Source organism: Peromyscus maniculatus, chromosome 2 (genome assembly GCF_049852395.1).
Source record: "Peromyscus maniculatus bairdii isolate BWxNUB_F1_BW_parent chromosome 2, HU_Pman_BW_mat_3.1, whole genome shotgun sequence".
NCBI classification, from domain to species: domain Eukaryota; kingdom Metazoa; phylum Chordata; class Mammalia; order Rodentia; family Cricetidae; genus Peromyscus; species Peromyscus maniculatus.
Window position 1 is genome coordinate 84,751,545 of NC_134853.1, and position 19,911 is coordinate 84,771,455.

Genomic DNA, 19,911 nt, shown 5'->3' on the forward strand with positions numbered 1-19,911 from the left:
GAGAAGGTTGCAAGGGCTTCCTTGAACATGTCTTTTTGCGGCGCATCCCTCTTTCTTAGATATACCTGCAAGTTGACAGCAACTGACTCACAGAGCTGTGTGTAATTAGCTGGGTGGCTGCCATCACAATTTCCCAGAGCGTGACGCCAGTGCGCCGGCCGGCTTTCAAGCTGTGAGTGACCGTGCCTGTTGCCCCTCGTGAGCAGCCACACTACCGCTATCAGATGCGGCGACATCTAATTATGTTTTTAATTTACATTTCCTTGATGACTCATTAGGTTGTGGGCTTTTACATATGCTAATTGCTCATTTGGATAACCACTGGCAAAGTTCCTGTTCAAGCCTTCCCCTCACTTTGCTGTTGGAGCGTGTCGGCCGCTTCCCCACAGTTTTGTGAGTGCTTAAAAAATATTCTGGATGTGTTTGTGCTCCTTATTGGCTAAACACACTGAGAAGATGTTCCCAAGTCTAGGGCTCATCTTTTTTATTCTTGTCAGGGAATATTTGAAGGAAAGAGGTTCTCGATTCTAATACAGTCCAATCTGTTAACTTTTTTTTTTTTTTAAATGGGCTCCAAGTTCGGAGAGAGACCTTGCCTTGATAAAGTGGAGAATAATAGAGGAGACAATAAGTGTCAACTTTGACCCTCCGTACACCCGCACGTGAATGCTCACCCAAACTCGTGTGTGTCCACACGCATGCACACACTCATACCACACATATGTGCACATTCAAAATAAAAAACAAAAACATTAATAAATAAAACCCAATGCAATGTGAATTCTAGATTGCATCAGCTACCCCCATCTGTGTGGATATCAGTAGGTTTAGTTATTGGTATATAATATTGTTCTAAGGATAATGACAAAGAAGAAAAGTTTATACATTTTCACTACAGATCAATTTAAAAAAAAAAAATTTTTGACCTGTGGTTGGCTGACTCTGCAGACATGAAACCCGCAGATATGGTGGGCCTTCTGAAGTTTTAGTCGTTTTGATGTTACACATTTAGACCTGAAACCCATCTGGAATAGGTTGTTCTGCACAGTGTGATGCAGAAGTCCAGATTCATCTTCCCTGAGGAGACGCTTAACTTATCAAAAAGACTATCCTTTCTTACTGTGGGACATTGTCACCCCGTCAGAAGTCGAGAGGACCAGATGCAGACATGTGGCCGGGTGGGCTGAGCTTTGGAAGGATGAACACAGCTGTTGGGGTTGATGGGGAGGCGGGAGGTGTTGGGGCGAGAGTGACAGAGCCGGTCCAGGTGTAGCGCGCCCGAGAGAGTGTGCGTTCGCGGAACCGTAAATAGACTGGATTGGCTGGGGTGCTGTGGAGCGGGGGACAAGGAGATGCATTAGTGGTGATGTCTGTGGGACGGAGCACGTGCCGTTTCCTGCACAGCACTTGGGCATCTGCAGATTTAGCCACCTCTGGGGGTTAGAGAGTCCCGAACAGGAGAATGATTTGCTTAGGTTCATGTGAGACGAAGGGGGTGAGAGTCCCATGATGTGGATAGCTGGAAGATGGGTTTGGAGCAGACCCAACCAAGCCCAGCTCAGCACCCTACCCCTACCCCCACCCCCTGCCCAGAGATGGTGCATCTGTTTGGACTCAGTGGTATGAGGCAGGCGTGTGCCTGAGGGCCTGTTAAGGTGACCTTCAGCTACAGGGCTGCAGCTGAGTCTGGCGTCCAGTTGTACACTCCAGCCGTCGATTGCCTCCAGTGTTAGTCACCAGGGCCCCCAGCACCACAGGCCCTGGAGGTGGAAGAGCAATGCAAACAGATTAGGCAGGTGTCCTGGAAAGAGCCGGGCCATGCATCAGGTCAAGATCTGACCCCTCTGAGCAGGCAGACACCCTGGAAGAATGATACTCAGCAGAGGAGTGACGTGGCCTCCCAGGGAGCCCCAATGACGGGACCCAGGAGAAGGCTAAGGGTATAGACGGGCCCCTTCCTGTGATTCTGAGGCCTTTGGTACAGGCCTCAGTTTCCTGCCTTGGGCTAAGCAGCTGCAAGTACTCTGATTCTAGGTTGTTATAAGGACCAGATTGTGTTAAGTGCTCTGTCCCAGAACTGAATGCAGGGGCGTGAGCTGACAGTGTTGGTGACGTTGATGCTGATAGGCTAGGAATATGGTTGCAGGATTTGTAGGTGCTTACTGAGCACCTGTGACGAGTCAGGCCCATGTCTTATGCTTTATGTGGAGCTCGCTAGGATGTGGGGACTTGGCGTTCGAGTCACTGTGCTTCACACGAGGCAGCCCCAGCCTTTAAAGGGGTCAAGCACATGTGTGCTGCTCTTAGAGGTGGTGGAGATGGGATTTGAACCCCGATTTGCCTCACTTCTTTACCACGATGAATTTCTGTCCCGTCATTTCTGGCTTTCAGGGTGCTCCCGTTCACTAAGCTATTGCTTACAAAGTGTAGTTGGGGGCTGGCCCATCCCATGGCGCCCACCTGTGAGCAGAGGTCACCATGGCATGCTGCACACTGCTGTAGGCCAGGCTCTTCCTCCACCTACCCCACCGGGGCACACTGGCTTCAGCACATGGTTAGGAAATGGGCATCAACTCCAGCTTCCCCACCTAGTCTCAGTTGCCAGCCTCATGACCACAGAGTTATTTTTGCCCTTTCCTGGGGCCTTCTCGGTACGTCAGAGCTTTTTTTTTTGTTCCTGGTTGACGAACCTAGAGTAGAATGGTGTAGGAAGGCCTTGTTTGGAGTGGACTCTGGGAAGGAGTTGGTTTAGGAGGGTCTCTAGGTATGTGGCATTGTAAACCACACTCCTATTGGACTCTCTCTCTCTCTCTCACACACACACACACTGGACTCAGATTCCTCCCCTCCTGTGACCAGTCACTTGGAACAAGGGCAGGTTGTGCCTGTGTCACGGCTCACTATTGCCCAGCACAGTGTCTACCCCACGGGCACTCAGGAGAAGTCCTTGGAAGGAAGGGAGGAAGAAGGGAAGCAACAGAGGTCAGGAAAGACCATGAAGGAATGAGAAAGAGAAGGCTTTGAAGGGTGTGTGTGTTTGTGTGTGGGGGAGTGTGTGTGTGTGTGCATGTGTCTGTGTGTGTGTACATGTGAGTGCATGCTAAGAGCTCTCCCGCCTCAGGTCCTCTTCCTGCGTGCCCCTGTGAGCCCCAGCCCCAGCTGATTGTTCCTTCAGATGCCCTGGCTGACGGGGCTCCAGGCCACTCGAGGCTCCCTTGCCAGGGCCTCCCCTGTGCTGTGTCTGTGGGCCAGGCAGGCCCCTGCTTTGGCTCACGCAGACTGGAGCCCTGGCTCACTTCCTACCCTCGCTCCTCAGAGTTACTCAGCAATGCCTACAGAACCCAGCCACATGCCAAGGCCTGTGCCAGGCACCAGCACCAAAGACCAACGAGAGCCATCCCTGCCCTGAAGGGGCCAGGTCTCTAGGGGGAGAGACCTATGTGAAGGACCCGGTCAACCTCTCCCTACCCAGCCCTGCCTCAGGGGCTGTGGAAACCCAGAGGGAGGTGGGAGGGGTGGGCAGGGCTCTCAGGGGGAGGGAAGGGAGAAGGGAGGGGAGGGGACAGGAGACTCTATGTGCAGCTGGGGACAACTCAGGGCACCCATGGTGGCTCCACAGAGCAGGGCCTGGGTATGTGTAGGGACCAGAACCTCGCCCTGAAAACTGTCTGCTTGGCGCTGGAGGGATCGGGAAGTTGGGTCTAGAGATAGTGGAAATGGATCCTAAGGATGACGGTGGGATTGGGAATTGTCAGCTGAGCACTGCCGCTCACCCACCACCATGACCCACCTCTGCTTGTTTCCACTCACTTCCAGCACCCCTAGGAGGTCAGGATCATTGGCCCCATTCTGAAAATAAACAGACTCAGAGGTCAAGTGACTCGCGAATGATCAAAAAGCAAACAAGTAAGAGAAACTCTGAGGGGAGAGGGGAGAGCAGGCTAGGACATGGTCCCATGGGCCCACCGCTGCTCTCAGAGTGAGGTTGGGACTCCCCAGCACACGCAAACCCCTGCCTCATCAAAGAACAGGACCTTCTCCAGCAGGCTACGCTGCCTCCAACTGCATCTCAGAAGCCCGGATCCTTTGTCTCCTCCCCCCATTTCCTCCTCTATAAGCCTCACCTACCTTTCTTGCTGCCTCAGCTCCCGTACCCCCCCCCCCCCGCCCCCCGCAAGGCTGGGGTGGAGAGAGGTTGGCCTGGCTCTTCATTCCAGTCTCTCCTGCACAGACCTGGCACCTCTAAGACAGGGATGTATTTTGCCGCTGTTTGGCTCCAGTGCCTGGCACAAGCCTTGGCACATGGCTGGGCTCTGTGGGAGTTTTCTGAGTTACTCTAGGGGGTGGGGGATGGGGAGTGAGCCAGGGCCTGGTCCTGACAAGTGAAGGAAGGGCCTGCCTGACCACTAGGGAAGTGTGACCAGGTCCTGGCGTGAAGGGTCGAGTGAAGACCCTAACGTCGGCTCATAGGGTCTTCCAGGGTCTTCCAAACAGAGTTTGGACTCAGAAGCACTGGGGAAATCACGTGAGAGTTCTAAACAGAGAAGTGGTTAAGTTTAGACTTCCACAAGACCGTTTTTTTCCCAGTATAACACAAAGAACGGCCAGAGATCTGGGCTGACGTTGGGAGCGCCACACAATTTGGATGGAGTTAACGTGGTATGGATGCAGAGAGAGTGGAAAGATTCTTAAAAAAAAAAATCAATAAGCTTTGTTTTCTAGCACAGTTTTGGGAATGGAGCAGAAAGCAAGCGTGTCCTGCTTTGTCCTTTGTCCCCTGGGTTCAGCCTACCACTTGTCCGAGGGTTGCCTGAGGTTTGATGAGGGACCATCCTGAGGATTTGGTGCCCCAGGTTTGGGGTGAGGTGGCAGTGAGAGATCCAGACGAAAGAATGATGGACAGGACTCTGTTTGAGCAACTGGTGGCGGCATCATACAGGGTCCCAGAGGAGGAATGAACTCAAAGTGCCCTCAGTCTGGGGCACAGGAAGCTGGTAGAGCTGAATAGATTTCCAGAAAGTGGTCTCCAACTCCATCCCTAAGCCGCATGCCATGTGCCCTCCCTGACACTTTTGGAATAAATTGTGTGGTCTGCCTCCTCTGAGTGAGCCTTCTCTGCCCACTGTGCCATCAGCAAGGGCCCCCCAATACCCCACTCCTCCTCACAGCAGGATGTAGCTCTCCTTTACGCTGCAGGCTCTGGCCGGCATTGATCTTGTGCTTTTTTTGAGTGACCACTTGGTTGAAGACCATCCTTTCCTCCCAGCCTGGAAGTGCAGTTGTATCCACAGAGCCTGATACGGTGTTTGGCTACAGAGTACTTCTGTGAGGCTCCGGTAAAAGCTACCCGTGGACTCTAGCCTCAGGAGAGGAGTGGCCTGAAAATGCAGAGGGTGTTCTAGACTAGAAGTGGATCATTCATGAGGGAGGTGCGGGGCTAAGATGAGGGACCCGGAACAGATCTTGATGGGCAGGAAGAGTCGTCCATGATGGATCAGAGCAGGGCTCAGTGGACCAGTCAGAGGAAATGTGCAGGCAGGTTCCAAGGCCAGCAGTGTTGGGAGTGGCCATGGCTACCATTTACAGGCTACTTATGTGGCCACACAGTGTTGAGCTCTGGATACATGATAGCTCATTTGTTTTTCTTAGCAGCACCATGGTCAAGTTGTTCTTAATCCCATATTATAGCTGAAGAGACGGAGACACAGAAACCCTAAGCCTAAGGTCCCTCAGCCAGAAAGGATGAAGCAGGTTCAGTGTCTAAAGCTGTCACCACTGTGGGGGCTTGTCGTTATCCTGGTGTGGAGGGCGGAGCTGGTGGCAGAGGCAGCAGCTGGGGCTCTAGGCTCTGTGTCTAGAAACCACTCCTTGAGGAGCTGGCTGAGGTTGGATGGAGGGAGCTGGGTGTGGGTCGAATGTCTGAGGTTTGCAGAAGTCGGTGTGGAACCAGAGACCCGGGAGCTGGAGGCCCATGGACCCAAAGCCCTTGAAGGGACAACCCAGTACAAACAGCCCAGCAGGAGTTCTGAGGTCCTCTCCTAGTCTTGGGCAACTTCCTGGCTCCAAGAATGAACACTTTTCATGGCTTCTCCGCACCATGGCAGAGAAAAACAGGTAGCCAGAGATGCCAGGGTTAACAACTGCTGGAGAGGGGACCCAGTCTCCTGGCTCTCCAGCCAGTGCTCATTTGGAAACGTTCTGGCTTATGTGAGGGCCACCCTGAGACAGGCGAACACCACATCTGTACTCCCAGAGCAGGAAGTGGTTTCTGAGGGCATATGTTGTGCCTGGCATCCAATGGTGGCAATGAATCATCGGCATGAGAACCCCAGGTCACCTGTGGGGTCAACAGGGATGGCTGTGTGGTACTGGGCAGGTCACTTCCAGAGCCTACAGCTACCTCTGAAACCTAGTAGCTGGTGCGGGGGTGGGGGTGGGGTGGGGGTGGGGGTGGGTGTCTGAGGTCAGCAGCCACAGCTGGTATGAGCAGGAGCTCCTGGGCATCATCGATGCCACCCTTCCTCAGCCTGTTACAAGCTCTGGATTGCATTTGGGAGAGGATTTGATTAGGCTCTGGGCAATGGCTCCATTTAGAGGTCCTGGCTCATTTCCTGTGGCTGCTAGCAGGCGAGACGAAGGCAGAATTAACCCTGTTCCAGCCTAGCCAAAGAAATGATGGATGGAGGGAAATGGACCAGGAGGGATATGGACCCTCTGGGGGTGGGGGGCAACAGCAGCCTGTGGTGCTTGGGACTTAGTGCCCTGACAGACCAGGCCAGTCTCCCTGGGGCACCCTGGCTAGATTCTTGTCACCCCAGCCTGTTACGGCAGCTTCCAAATTGGGTATCCTCGACTACTTGCACCTCCTTTACCGGAGCGCTCAACACACCCCTTGTCTGGCCTTTGTTTTATCTCTTCCTTGAGGTCTATATGACTTGTTCCCTGCTGCCTTCCAGTGCCTGTGAATAAATGAATCCATGTGTCCTGCCCCCAGGTTCTCCCAGCACTGCCCAGAGCAGGTTTGACGTAGATAACTCTTCCCATGTCATTCTCTCTGACAGGACAGTCTATACTTGCAGTTTATCCCGAGTCCTCTCTCTTTTTCTTTTGCTCTGTTTGTATCCCCTCCAGCCATTTCACACTTCTGGGGTTCTCAGGTCTCCTCTAAGGTTCTCTAGAGGATGGTCTCAAGCCACTGCCACTCCAGGTCGCTCTCCCAGGAACGCTGGCCTGACCAAACCTGCCCACGGTGGTCACAGAACGCACAGATCCTGCCTGGGAGCTTGGCCCAGAACGAAGAGTTCTGGGCCCAGTATGCAAAGCACTGACTCTGTAGCTGGGACTTGGGCATGCTTACAGCCTGCTCCCCCCCCCCCAGACCCCCACCTCGTATGTGAGAGGCCTGGGACGGGAGACAGGAGTTTTAATCCTGCACGAGTCTTCGCCTTCTTAGGTAATTCTCTCACTGCTCCCCGGGCCTCTGCTCTCCATCTCTAACATGAGACCACTAATAGCTGCCATGGTATCAGTGCGTCTCCTGGGCTAGACTCGGTGAAGAAACTGATGGAGGCATTGCCGCGCATAACCACCAGGCTCCTGAAAGCCCTTCCTGGCTGATCCCTCAGGGTTCACCCTTGCTGCAACAGCACTTCCCCTCCTGGTTTTGTTTGGTTTGGCCTCAGACTAGGGCTGAGTCGACGAAGGAGGCAGGCTGACTTGCATTTCTGGTTTGGGGCTTGTTGCCGCACTTTCCCTAAGGGGATAGGGCGGGTTCCGCCAATAGGCACCTGTGGGACAGGCAGGCCTAGGCTCTTCCCCGAGGCCCCCAGGAAAGGGGAAATTCACTTGACTCTTCGGTTAGTTTCATTCTGTGCCAGGCCCCGAGGCACCCAGCGCCTGCTTCCTTCCATCTATCTTTCCCCCAGGACCGTAAAGAGGCAAGTAGAGGTGGGGTTGTGGTGGGAGACGTGGGTGGGGGTGGGGGTGGGGGTAAGTGTGGGGTACCATGAGCTTGCTGCAGGAGAATTTGATTTTTCTGATGCAGCACCCGCCTGGAGGAATGTGATGGGTTTGGGACCGGGCTGCTGTCAGAAGCCTGTGTGCGAAGAACGGAGACAGAGTTGGGCGCTGGGCCCAGCCTCACCTCGGTATCGCGCACGTTGGCTTTGACTGAAGCGCACTGCTCAGGACCCTCAGATGCCCTGTCTCTCCCTGCAAGGTCTCTGTGCTTGGGAGCAGCCTGGAGAGTCGGAAGCTCAGCCCCTGAGTTTCCTGGCGTTCTGGAGTGGGAGGCTTGGCACCACAGAGGCCAACTCTGATCCCGGAGGTTTGGTTGCGTTTGCATCTACGGTTTTACAGGGAAGACATGCTTTGGGTTCAGAACTTCCCTGCAGATGAGTCATTGACACCGTGTCCATCCACCGTCACCACGCTCCTCTCCTGTTCTTCTCTGTGGTGTTTCTCCTGGTGTGTGGCCAGTGTGTGACAGACATCCCATTTCAAAAGGGGGCACCCGGAAGCCCAGTGCCTGCCTGGTCCTCTGTGCAATTTCAGGATCCCCTGTAGCCCTCTCTGGACTTGCCTTTCTGTCTAAGCCAGTAGTTCTCAACTTTCCCAGTGCTGTGACCCTGAAGTACAATTCTGGGTGTGAGAGACCCCTCTCCTGGAGATGGATAGAGGAGCGGGCGTCTCAGTTCCTAAGAGCATCGGAAACGTGTGTTTTCCAGTGGTCTTAGGTGATCCCCGTGGAATGGGTATTCAACCCCAAAGGGGTTGTGACCCACAGGTTGAGAACCACTGTTTCTGAGCTGTGGGGATGTAGGATGACTGGTGCTTAGATTCTGAGGGATCCCTGAGAAGTCACCTCCTGACTGGCTCCAAGATTCCCCAGGGAAGGAAGCTCCATGGAGTCACTGTGCCAGTCTTTGGCCTGGGAACGACAGCCTTGGGGTGTCCTTCCTGTTTGGGGCCAGACCATCCCATAGTCCTCTGAGGCTTCTGTTTCCTCTACCTAGCAGGGCATTCTCATTTTCATGCACGTAGATGCGGCCTCTTCCCGCAGTGTGCTTTCACATCCGCTCTGATGCTCCCAGGCGTCTGTGTGACCTCTGTCCTGCATGTACCGCACCCTGAAGCTGTCCAGAACCATAGAGGGCTCACTTAACTCCTAGAGAGGCCTAGCTGGAACTTCGCAGTGCTCACCGTCTTCAGGCATGGCCTCGTTGTCTCTGGGAAGCTGGGCAATCGCGGTTAAGTCATCGCTCTGGGGACTTAGTTTCCTTGTCTGTCAAATGGCCCTCGTGATCTCCATAGCAAGAGGTCAGAACTCATATGCTGGGGTGCCTTCTGTTGGGGCTCTGCACCAATGTGTGCCTACCATACATTCCCATGTGCTAGAGCTTCCCGGGCGCGTGGTGTGTGTGTGTGTGTGTGTGTGTGTGTGTGTGTGTGTGTGTGTGTGTGTGTGTGGTTTCCTGTTTCCTCTTTCATAAGCTTGTATAGATACTGCTGTTTGAAGAATGAAAACTGGGCTCTAAGTAGGTCTAGTTGCCGTGTCCAAGTCCCTGAGAACAGCCAGGCCTCACCCAGGCCTGAGGCCTGCTGCCCTCTGCGTGTGCCTGCGGCACTGGGGGCAGTAAGGCATGACATTCTCTATGTTCTCTCGACACCACTTCCTCTGAGGCAGCAGCAGCTTACACTCTTGTTAGGGGACAGTGTCTTTCTTTGCAAATGTAATCAATCTACTGTCAGAACCCAGTAGGAATTCCCAGGGCTCCTTCCATTGTGTGTGAGGCAGGAAATGAGGCCGTTCTTGTCTGCCTTCCTTCCTTCCTTCCTTCCTTCCTTCCTTCCTTCCTTCCTTCCTTCCTTCCTTCCTTCCTTCCTTCCTTCCTTCTTTCCTTCCTTCCTCCCTCCCTCCCTCCCTCCCTTGCTTCCTTCCTTCCTTCCTGCCTTTCTTTCTTCCTTCCTTTCTTTCTTCCTTCCTCCTTCTCTACTTCCCTCCCTCCTTCCTTCCTTCCTTTCTTTCTTTAAATTTCTGAGCTTATCGGGTGGATAACCCCTCAGTGAGGTTCCGTGTGTGTCTGCGACATCTGATCATTCCAGGTGTTGGGCAATATTTGAAAGCTTTGGTTCTCATCCAGTTGACTGGTTTCAAATATCTACTTAACATTTAGAGCGAATTCTTATTTGAATGATTCACTTAGATTCTTGTTTTAGTTGTTGGTTCTGGTGTAATGACCCTCTGATGAGATTCAAGATTGTTCCCCATGCTGAGAGTTCCGGCTTGGTGGCTTGGGTTTCGTTCTGGTTCGTGAAGGCAGAGACTGCCTGCTGTCTATCTCCTTTACACACACAGGCAAATAAGGGCAGTGATGCTTCCTCTGCCGAGAGAGGGGGTCTGGGCTGGCGTGGTCCCTACAAACCAGCAGACCAGTGTGCTGTACATAGAACAAGTTCCAAGCCAGAAGACCTTACAGCCCAGCCCTGGGAGTCTTGGGCTTCTGTCTGGCCCTCAGACTCACTGTGGGGTTCTGGTATTGGTATCAGCCTCTGTGGTGCTGGCTCAAACATGGGGTCTGGCATCTCTGAGACTCCTCTCTTCCTTTTTGTGTTGCAGATGTTTGAGACAGAGGCAGATGAGAAGGAGATGCCCCTGGACAAGGGGAAGGGGCCAGGTGCTGAGGACCTCCCACCCAGCAAAGACCCCTCTCCCAGCCAGGAGCTTCCTGCAGGACAAGACCTCCCACCCAGCAAAGACCCCTCTCCCAGCCAGGAGCTTCCTCCAGGACAAGACCTCCCACCCAGCAAAGACCCCTCTCCCAGCCAGGAGCTTCCTCCGGGACAAGACCTCCCACCCAGCAAAGACCCCTCTCCTAGCCAGGAGCTTCCTCCAGGACAAGACCTCCCACCCAGCAAAGACCCCTCCCCCAGCCAGGAGCTTCCTGCAGGACAAGACCTCCCACCCAGCAAAGACCCCTCTCCCAGCCAGGAGCTTCCTCCGGGACAAGACCTCCCACCCAGGAAGGACTCTTCTTTGGGGCAAGAAGCAGCTCCTGGCCCAGAGTCACCATCCGGTGAAGACACAGCTACCTGCCAAGAGCCCCCTCAAAGCCCAGAAACCTCAACAAGCAAGAACTCCCCGCTGCACCAGGGCTCTCCTCCAACCACAGACCGCCCATCTTGCCAGGACCTTCCCGCTGGTCAAGAATCCACCCCTAGCCAGGACCCTCTGCTCAGTCAAGAGCAGCCCCCTGTCATCCTAGAACCCGCGGCCTCAGTCCAGAACCTTCCACCCTCTCAGGAGTCACCTCCCAGCCAGGGCTCCCCCCCGGAGAAGGCCCCTGATGAACAGGCGGCCATCAGCTCTGGGGAGCTAGCAGGGGCCACCGCCGCTGTACCTCGGGCCTCCAGGCCCAACTTTGTGATCCCCGAGGTCCGGCTGGACAGCGCCTACAGCCAGCAGGATGGGGCCCACGGGGGCAGCTCTGCCGAGGATGAGGAGGCCGAAGAGGGAGAGGAAGGGGAAGAGGGGGAGGAGGAGGAGGAGGACGACACCAGCGACGACAACTACGGGGACCGCAGTGAGGCCAAGCGCAGCAGCCTGATTGAGACTGGCCAAGGCGCCGAGGGCGGCTTCTCGCTGCGCGTGCAGAACTCGCTGCGGCGCCGGACGCACAGCGAGGGCAGCCTGCTGCAGGAGGCCCGGGGGCCCTGCTTCGCCTCCGACACCACCTTAAACTGCTCTGATGTCGAGGGCACCGCGTCCACCTGGGCCATCCCTTCACCCCGCACCCTCAAAAAAGAACTGGGTCGTAATGGAGGCTCCATGCACCACCTTTCCCTGTTCTTCACTGGACACAGGAAGGTAAGACGAGGAATTGTGGGGGGTGAGGGTGGGGGTGGGGTGGGGGGGACAGGTACATGAGATGGGGAGGGCAATTTCAACAGCTGTGGGAAGGAATCATCACTCTGTTCCATGCCCTCCCCCCCCCCCCCCCCCCCGCCCCCACCGCCACTCCTTGGCTTCCCATGTGAACCTTCCGCCCATTTGATAGAAGAGAAAACTGAGGCCTCAAGGTACCAAGAAGGCGAGCCCACAGGCTTAGATGTTCTGTTCTCCCAGCTCCATTGTCCAGTGGTCCCCACTGGAGACAGAGAAGGTGTGGTTTGGTCCGGAACATTGTACACTGGGATCTAAAAGGTCCGAGACAGTAGCTGGAAAAATAAAGCCTTGCGGGGCTGGAGAGACGATGGCTTTGTGGGTAAAGCACTTGTTCGATTCCCCAGAGCCCACATAAAGCTAGATGAGGTACCACACCTCTGCAGTCCCAGGGCTCCTAAGGCAAGATGGGAGGCAGAGATGGGAGGATCCCTGGAAACTCGCAGGTCCTCTAGACTGGTACCACCAGCTGCAAACAATGAAAAAGGCCCTGTCTCAAACAAGGTAGAAGGCAAGGACTGATACCAGGGTTATCCCCTAACCTCCACACATACACCCCACCACACACACACACACACACACACACACACACACACACACACACACACACAAATATTATGATTTAGATCTGGTCCAGGCCTGGCCAGACTAGAAATCTGTTAGCTAACAACAAAGACAGTATTTGTTTATTCTAAATGATTCACACTAATCTACTCAATAGCTCTGTGCACTAGAGAATATTTTGTGCCCATTTCACTGGTGAAAAATCTGAGTCCCAGAATAGAATCTGATAGGTTGTATAGCTTGACCCAGACCACATAGCTTCCAAGCGTCTGAACCAGAATCAGAGTCTGAGTCCAAGGCCAGAACTCTTAAGAGCTCTGCTGTTTGCCTTGTGCAAATGTTTATAAACAGGCAAATCAACGTTTATGGTTCTCTGCTTTGTGCCAGGCCCTGTGCTCAGTGCCATAGCAGAGGCTGCAGAAGCGGGGGGGGGGGGGGGGGGGGGGGGGGGGGGGGGGGCGCGGCGACGCGCGATGTCCGCTGGGGAGGGAAAGAAAGAGCTCTCTGCGTGGGCTGGGGACCTGGCCTAGTGGAACAAACTGCACTGTGGCCTTTAAGTCCACCCGGCAGTGGGGGCCCAAGTTCTCTTCCTTACGTGTAGTGTGGCCTTGAGTGAGTCACCAGCTCCTGTGAGACTTGCTTTCCTCCTCTGAAAAGTAGGACTTAATGGCTCTCTGTGTCCCTGAGTGGGTGGGGATGAACTGGAGGAGCCTGGGGCCTGAGGACATGATTGACACCGCACTTTGGAAGAAGCCCTCAGGGAGCCCTGCTTCTCCTCCCTCCCTTGACTGAGCATCTGCAATGCTACAGTGTTGTTATGACAACTGTAGGAAGTCAGGTGGGAGCACAGCGAAGGCCCAGAGACGTGGAAGTTCAGGAGAGACCCCAGGACCTGGGACCACCGAGAGAACCTAACTAAAGTTGCCCCCAGTAGGGCCTGGAAGGCCACAGACATTTAGGATAAACTGAGGATAAGGCTAGAACAAGGTGTTCCTGTAGCACAGACACATGGCATACTTACTGCCATTCCCTGGCCAAGCCCGGGGCAGACATCACTAATGGATTCCAGCTTACTTTGACACCAAGTTGGGACATGGCCTCTAAGGCCTTCTTAGCCAGGCATGGTGGTACACGCCTTTAATCCCAGCACCAGGGAGGCAGAGGCAGGTGGATCTCTGAGTTTGAGACCAGCCTGGTCTACAAAGCAAGTTCTGGGACAGATGGAGCTGTTACACAGAGAAATCCTGTCCAGAAAAACAAAACCAAACCAAAACCAACCAACCAGCCAACCAACCAACCAACCAACCAAACAAACAAACAAACAACCCAAACCCTTCTCAGCTTTGTAACCACCGACAATTCTGTAGACCTGGCATTCTGAAAAACCACTTCCTGCAGGAAGGCGGTCAGGCTATCAGGACCATGAACTTTGGGCCTGGACACTAGAACTAAACCCCCGGGGGTTGGAGTTGCTTCTGTTTCCTCATCTGTAAGTTCCCAGAGAGGGTACCACCTTGTGACTTCTCCTCCCCAGCCCGGCTCTCTGGAATCAGAATTCCCATGGCTGGTACCCAGGCCCTGCGTTTTAAACGAATGCTCCGGGCATCGCGATACTTGCCTAAGCTTGATTGCCGCCACTGTTACCATCTTAGGCCAGTCCTCGAGGCAGCCGCTGCAGGCGAGAGCCTGGAACTCCATGTCATCGAGATGAGATCTCAGAGGGCCCACATAGACGCTGGCTGTCCTTCTCTGGAGGGCAGCTGAGGACCAAGGGCCCAACCAGCTACCTTGGGCCTCCCTAGCCTGCCTCCCACCAACCCCTCCCTTCTTGTTCTGTCTCTTCCTCCATCCCTGCTCCAACACAAATATTTATATACAGGGACGTTAACACACATTCACGCATGTATTCCAACTTGCCCCTCAGTCCGGGTGACCCCAGTTCCCAAGGGCAGACGCCCCCACCCGGGAGTCTAGTGGCCCTGTACCGGCCCTCTTCTCCTGCCTCCACTTAGTGTTGCCCAAGGTTCCCACTGGCATCTTCCCATCTCCACCCCCACCCCACCCCATTCCCGCAACCCCCCCACTGTCACTTCCTTTCTCAGGCTTGAGTGACAGAGCTGCCAGCCCCCCCCCCCCCCCACACTGTCCCCAGCCTGTTTTCTCACCGAGTAGTTATGGTAATGGCACTGCAGAGGGCTACTGGGAGACTCAAGTAGCTGGATGCAGGAGCTAAAGGCAGGATCTTGCATAGCAACCAGTTTTGGTTGTTGTTGTTGTTTTTGTTTTTTTGAGACAGGGTTTCTCTGTGAAGCCCTGGCTGTCCTGGATCTCGCTCTGTAGACCAGGCTGGCCTCGAACTCGCAGAGATCCGCCTGTCTCTGCCTCCCGAGTGCTGGGATCAAAGGTGTGCGCCACCGCCAGGCTCGAGAGTTTTACCCTTGTGTGCAAGCACCACCCTGGCCTCTCTGACCTTCATCACTCCACAGCATTGCTAATTCTTCTTCTGAGGTGGGATCTCAAACTGCGTAACTCACTGTGCAACCCAAGCTCACCTTGTACTCGTGACAATTCTCCTGCCTCACCCTCTCAAGTGCAAGGATTACAGGCCTGAGCTACTGTGCCTAGTATTAGTAGTAGCCTGTCCTAGTCCTCTTCTTAGTGGGAGGGACTGAAACTCTTTCTGTCCCAAGCCACACGGTGAGTCACGTGGCTCTGCCCTGCATGTCTCATGCTGATAGGCTGACAGAGGGAGAGGCAGCGTGCTCTCCTCATGATGTCTTACCCTCCGGAGAGCTTGGGTCTAGCTCCCTAGAGTGAAGTCGTCAGTTGTGGAGACAGGTAAACCCATGCCAGTCTCAGTTCTGCCTGCTCCCAGACTCTGAAAGCTTAGGCAAGTCACTTCTTGGGGCACCAGTTTCCCATTGTCAAATGGGACTAAGAAGTCTTCCCGGGATATAGATAGCTCTAGGTCAGAGAGTCTAAATGATCTTTTAATGATGGGAGAGTCAGGAAGGCCAGGTGGAGCTGCTGTGATCCTAGGCTGGTCACACGTGCTGCTGGGTGGCCAAGCGGTGTGGCTCTGAGCACAGGCTACTCGCTCTAGGGTAGCAGTCACATGGTGGTCTCCACACACAGCTGCCATCCTGCCCGGATGACCTGAGCGAATTCTATTGTGAGTTCATGCCTTAGAGAACCACACACTGCTTACAGGCTGCCTGCTTGGACTGGAGGCTTCACAGGTGCGCACTGAGGTCCAGAGAGTTGGGGAACCATGAGGCTCTCTGGTGGATCTTTCATCCGTCCTGGCCTCTGTGGAGCCAAACTGGCTTATGGCGCCCCCTGCTGCCGGACCCCTGGAGGCACAGCACAGTGATGCAGCAGTCAGCCTTTAGTGCGGTTCCCTGCTCTCCAGAGGAGCCCCTCTTGGTAACTGTGTGTACTGTGTGTGTGAGCCCAGGAGCGGTCACTGACTTAGACACTCCAGCCTTGTCTGGCCCGTTCTGTGATGTTGAGGAAAACGCAGGTGATGGCCCTTCCCTGGCTGTGCTTCCTTCCTGCCCCCTTGCAGGGGCTATCATGGCTCCAGCCAAGGTCACAGGTCAAACACAAGGACTCACAAAAGCCCTTCATCTCCAGGGCAGGATAACACTTTATTCTCAAAAAGTCTAAAGATGTTTCCTACGTCTAAATTCCCCGTGTCTAAATAAGTTCGGTGCGCAGACCACTGTTGCCACGTGGCCACACAGGACCCAGCTCGTCAGCCACACGTGGCCATGCGACCCCAGGAGTCAGACCAGGACCAAGAGGGGAAATCATCTGGGACCCTGCTCCTAAAGGAGCCCTCAAACCCCAGTGGGCTTTGATGCCAGACCCCAATTCTCCGCGTCTTACCAGCTCCAAGAGCCCAGGCTAGTTATACTGTTCTGGGTCTCAGTTTTCTCCGTGCAAGCTGGGACCAACAGTAGTAGATGGTGCTTGGAATCGTGAGGATTAAATCAGATCATGTGTGTCTACAGACTTTAGCACAGTGCCCGGTACACAGTACTCGCCATGGCTGATGAGCACCGACCACCCATGCACCCACCCCTGTGCCTTTGTTGACTCACAGCAGCCCGAGGAGGTGGGTCCAGTTGTGACCCTCATTTTACCAAGAAAGGAAGCAGACGTGGCAAGCAGATGGAGCACAGGGAAGGTCCATTAGCTAATATGTGATTGAGCTAGGATGCAAAGCCAGGCCGTTTGGAAGCTACACTCTTAATCACGACTCTAATTACAGTGGTAATGACAATAAGAATTATAGTTATTATTCCGTGAGACTATGAGCTCCTGGTCCCAGAGGTGGCAGGGTGAGGCCAGGCTGGCCCCAGGGATCCCTGCCAGAGTGCGGGAAGGGCCAGTGACTCTGGGTTCACTTCTGTTACCTTTCAGCAGGGCAGGGTCCTGGAGGGAGGGGGAGGGACAGGTGGAAGGAGCCGCCCTTTTGCAAGCCCGGCCTTGCTGCAGCTGGAGGAAGAGAACCTTGGGGACCATGCTGGCACCTCCAAAGACCCGAGGCTGCTGCTGCCAGGGGGTGTATTTAAGAACCACTAGGGCCAGGGAAGTTCCGGCCTTCCTGTCTCAGTTTTTGGTCTTCCTGGTTGCAGCCTCCCTCAGACCCATTCCCCTTTTAGTGACCAGGCTCCCTAGTAGCCTGAAAGCTGAGTCCCGGGGTCAGAGCATCCCAGCCCACGGCCCGGCTCCTGGGCTTGGACTGGTCCCTGCTGAAGATGACCCCACCCCACCTCCAGTAGTGGAAGGAAGAGCCCATTTCCCAGCAGTACAGAGACAGGGGGTGGTGGCTGGCGGGAGTGGTCCCCAGGCCCATTGTGTGGGGCTGATAAAGTGCGGAAGCCGAGGTTAGAATGGGAGGAAACCCAGCTCCCTGGGCCCTTTCCCACGGGTGGGGGCTCCAAGCACTGCTGAGCTAGGCTAGCGCTGCTCAGCAGCAGCCCGTGTCTCCGCGGGACAGCAGCGGTGACGTCAGGCCACCGAGCTGTTGAGGGCATGGTTGGGGACCCGGACTTCATCCTGGTGAATCTTCGGGAACCAGAACAACCAAAAAAAAAAAAAAACAACCTTTTTTCAAGTTGCTGGGAGCAGCACACGTGCTGGGGGCCTGGCTCCACACCACGTGGGTGTGTGCCCCTGGTGCACGTACACACGCGAGTTTCCCGCTCTGCTCCGCCGGTGTGGCAACCGACTCAGGAAGGAGGCGGCCCTTCCTGAGTCCTGGAAACCTTCACCTTGTGCCATCTTGGCGCTTGCGTGTCTGCGCCCTCTGGTGGACAGGCCTTGATTTACACAGGCTTATTCTATCTCTTAAATGCTCAGTGTTGTTGGGGCAAGGGACAGCGTCTGTTCAATTAGGGACTTTCTAGGAGGATTAAAGAGACGGGAGCCAGAGGGAGGGTATGAGGCAAGGAGGAGACGGAGGGCACAAGGAGAGAGGGCCTCTCATGCAGGAGATACAGGCCAGGCAAAGGCAGAGGGCAGGGGCTGTAGAGTCTGCAGGCTCCCGTGGGACATGGCGAGGAAATTTGCTGCCCCGGATCCGGCAGTGAGGACGCCCAGGTACACTGTCTCCAGTCTGTGTCCCCTTCTCAATGCATCCATCTGACAAACTTGACTTTGTGTGCTCCTATCACACCGGCCGTATGAAGGTGACCAGTCTGCCTGAGGCTTCCTCTGGGAAACTCAGATCCAAGCCGAGGAGGGTTCGGACAAGCTATTCTGGGTGTGTGTGTGGTGGGGGACGTTAAAAGTGATAGAGAGGGCACAAGAGGCTCCCTGGGGACAGTGGCCTCTGAGCTGCCTGGCTGAGGTCCCTCAATCTTGGTCTTACCCTAAGCTGGATCTCAGAGGAGGGAGAGACAGGAGAGTCACCAAAGGATGGGGATGACAGAGCAGCTCTGCTGGGCTGGGGCAGAGGAGGCGGTCTCTACAACAGGTGCTGGACTGGAGATCAGCTGACGGTGTAGCAACTGGTGTTAGCGTGAAACCTGTGCCAGGTCCTGTGATGAGTACTCTGCCGTGCCATGGGATTTGGATGCTATTCCAAGAGCACTAGGGAGAGCCCTGGGATGCTTTAAGGCAAGGGGGATGCTCTCAGTCTCCTTGAGCATCCTGAGCTAGTCCGTTAAGGTCTTGGTCACAGAATTAAAGAACGGAGAATCAGAAAGGGTCAGTGACTGGCCAAATCACACAGCAGAAGCCTGTCTGGATCCCTGCTCACCTGCCATGCCTGGGGTGATGCTCTGTTCTCCGTGACAATTGCCCCTCTGCTTCTCCCCAGCAAACCCGGAAGAAGCGGACAGCTTGATCTGGGAGCTCTGCCAGGGACGGAGCACCGGGCCTCCACAGGCGGCTTGCACGCTGCTGGGGCCCCGTGCCCTGGGTTTGAGCAGCAGCTCCTGGGTACCTAGACAACTTCATATCTCTGTTCTCTCCGCAGATGAGTGGGACTGACCTCGGGGATGATGACGAAGCCTCCCGGAAGAGAAAGAGCAAAAACATGTAGGTTGGGAAGAATCCTGATCGTCATCCCCCTGCCCAGGGAGTCTCCTGGCATCTCTCTCTTCTACCCCATACTGGTCTCCTGGATGGGGGGCGGGGCTGGGGAAAAGGAAGGGTGGCACCCTGGCCACACCCACTCCCCCAGACAGATACTAAGAAACAGTGAGATGCTGAAGTCCCAGGGTGAATCATCAGGATCTTGAACATTCATTTTCTCAGAAATAGGCAGCAACCAAGAAGCCCTGGCCTGGCCTGGCCTGGCCTCTGAGCCGAGCAGTGATGCAGAAAAATCCTTGGCACACAGAGCAGAACTGACAGTTCTAAGGAGTTCCTAAATGCTAACAGTCTCATGGATAGCCAGGAGGGGGCACTGTTGGCCCGGCTACACTAGATCCCATCCTCTGTAAGCCTTTGTGATCAAGCCAGCCCAGGCTCCCTACACTTGCGGAGGTTTATTTCTGGTGCCAGTTAACAAGGTCTCTGGGTTGTGAGGGATGGTGTGTGTGTGTGGGGGGGGGGGGGCTGGATACTGGAAGAGCAGAGTTATAGGGAATAGTCTGTGGGGTCATGACCCCCAGAGGGAACACATTCCCCCAGAGGGAGGCCGCCGTTCCTCCAGGTTCAGTAGTACCCACAGATCAGAAGGAACTGGAACTGGGGGAAGACGACAGGAGTCTTCCCAGGCAGGATGCCGTAAGTGACCCTCTTACCTAGCACAGACCTCGGATGGAGCCGGCTGGTGTGTGAACCCGTCTTCTCCAGCTTCCATGCCCTCTCCCGTTTTCAGCAACCACAGTGGGCTTCTGTCAGTCTGCAGCCGGAGACAGTGAAATGTACAAACAGCAATCCTCTGC

At 54.9% G+C, this 19,911-nt stretch overlaps 1 protein-coding gene across 13 annotated transcripts in view; it reads left to right on the plus strand.

The window, feature by feature from the left end:
- Positions 1 to 19,911, plus strand: part of Rgs3 (regulator of G protein signaling 3) — a 142,703-nt gene that overhangs the window by 117,741 nt on the left and 5,051 nt on the right. For 12 of the 13 annotated variants that reach the window (XM_076564333.1, XM_076564331.1, XM_076564329.1 and 9 more), the window contains 2 exons: positions 10,619 to 11,866; positions 18,996 to 19,057. In XM_076564333.1, the coding sequence (XP_076420448.1) occupies positions 10,619 to 11,866; positions 18,996 to 19,057 (1,310 nt within the window). Of the gene's footprint in view, positions 1 to 7,786; positions 7,938 to 10,618; positions 11,867 to 18,995; positions 19,058 to 19,911 lie in introns of those variants that run through there. The other variant, XM_076564337.1, reaches the window with a different exon arrangement.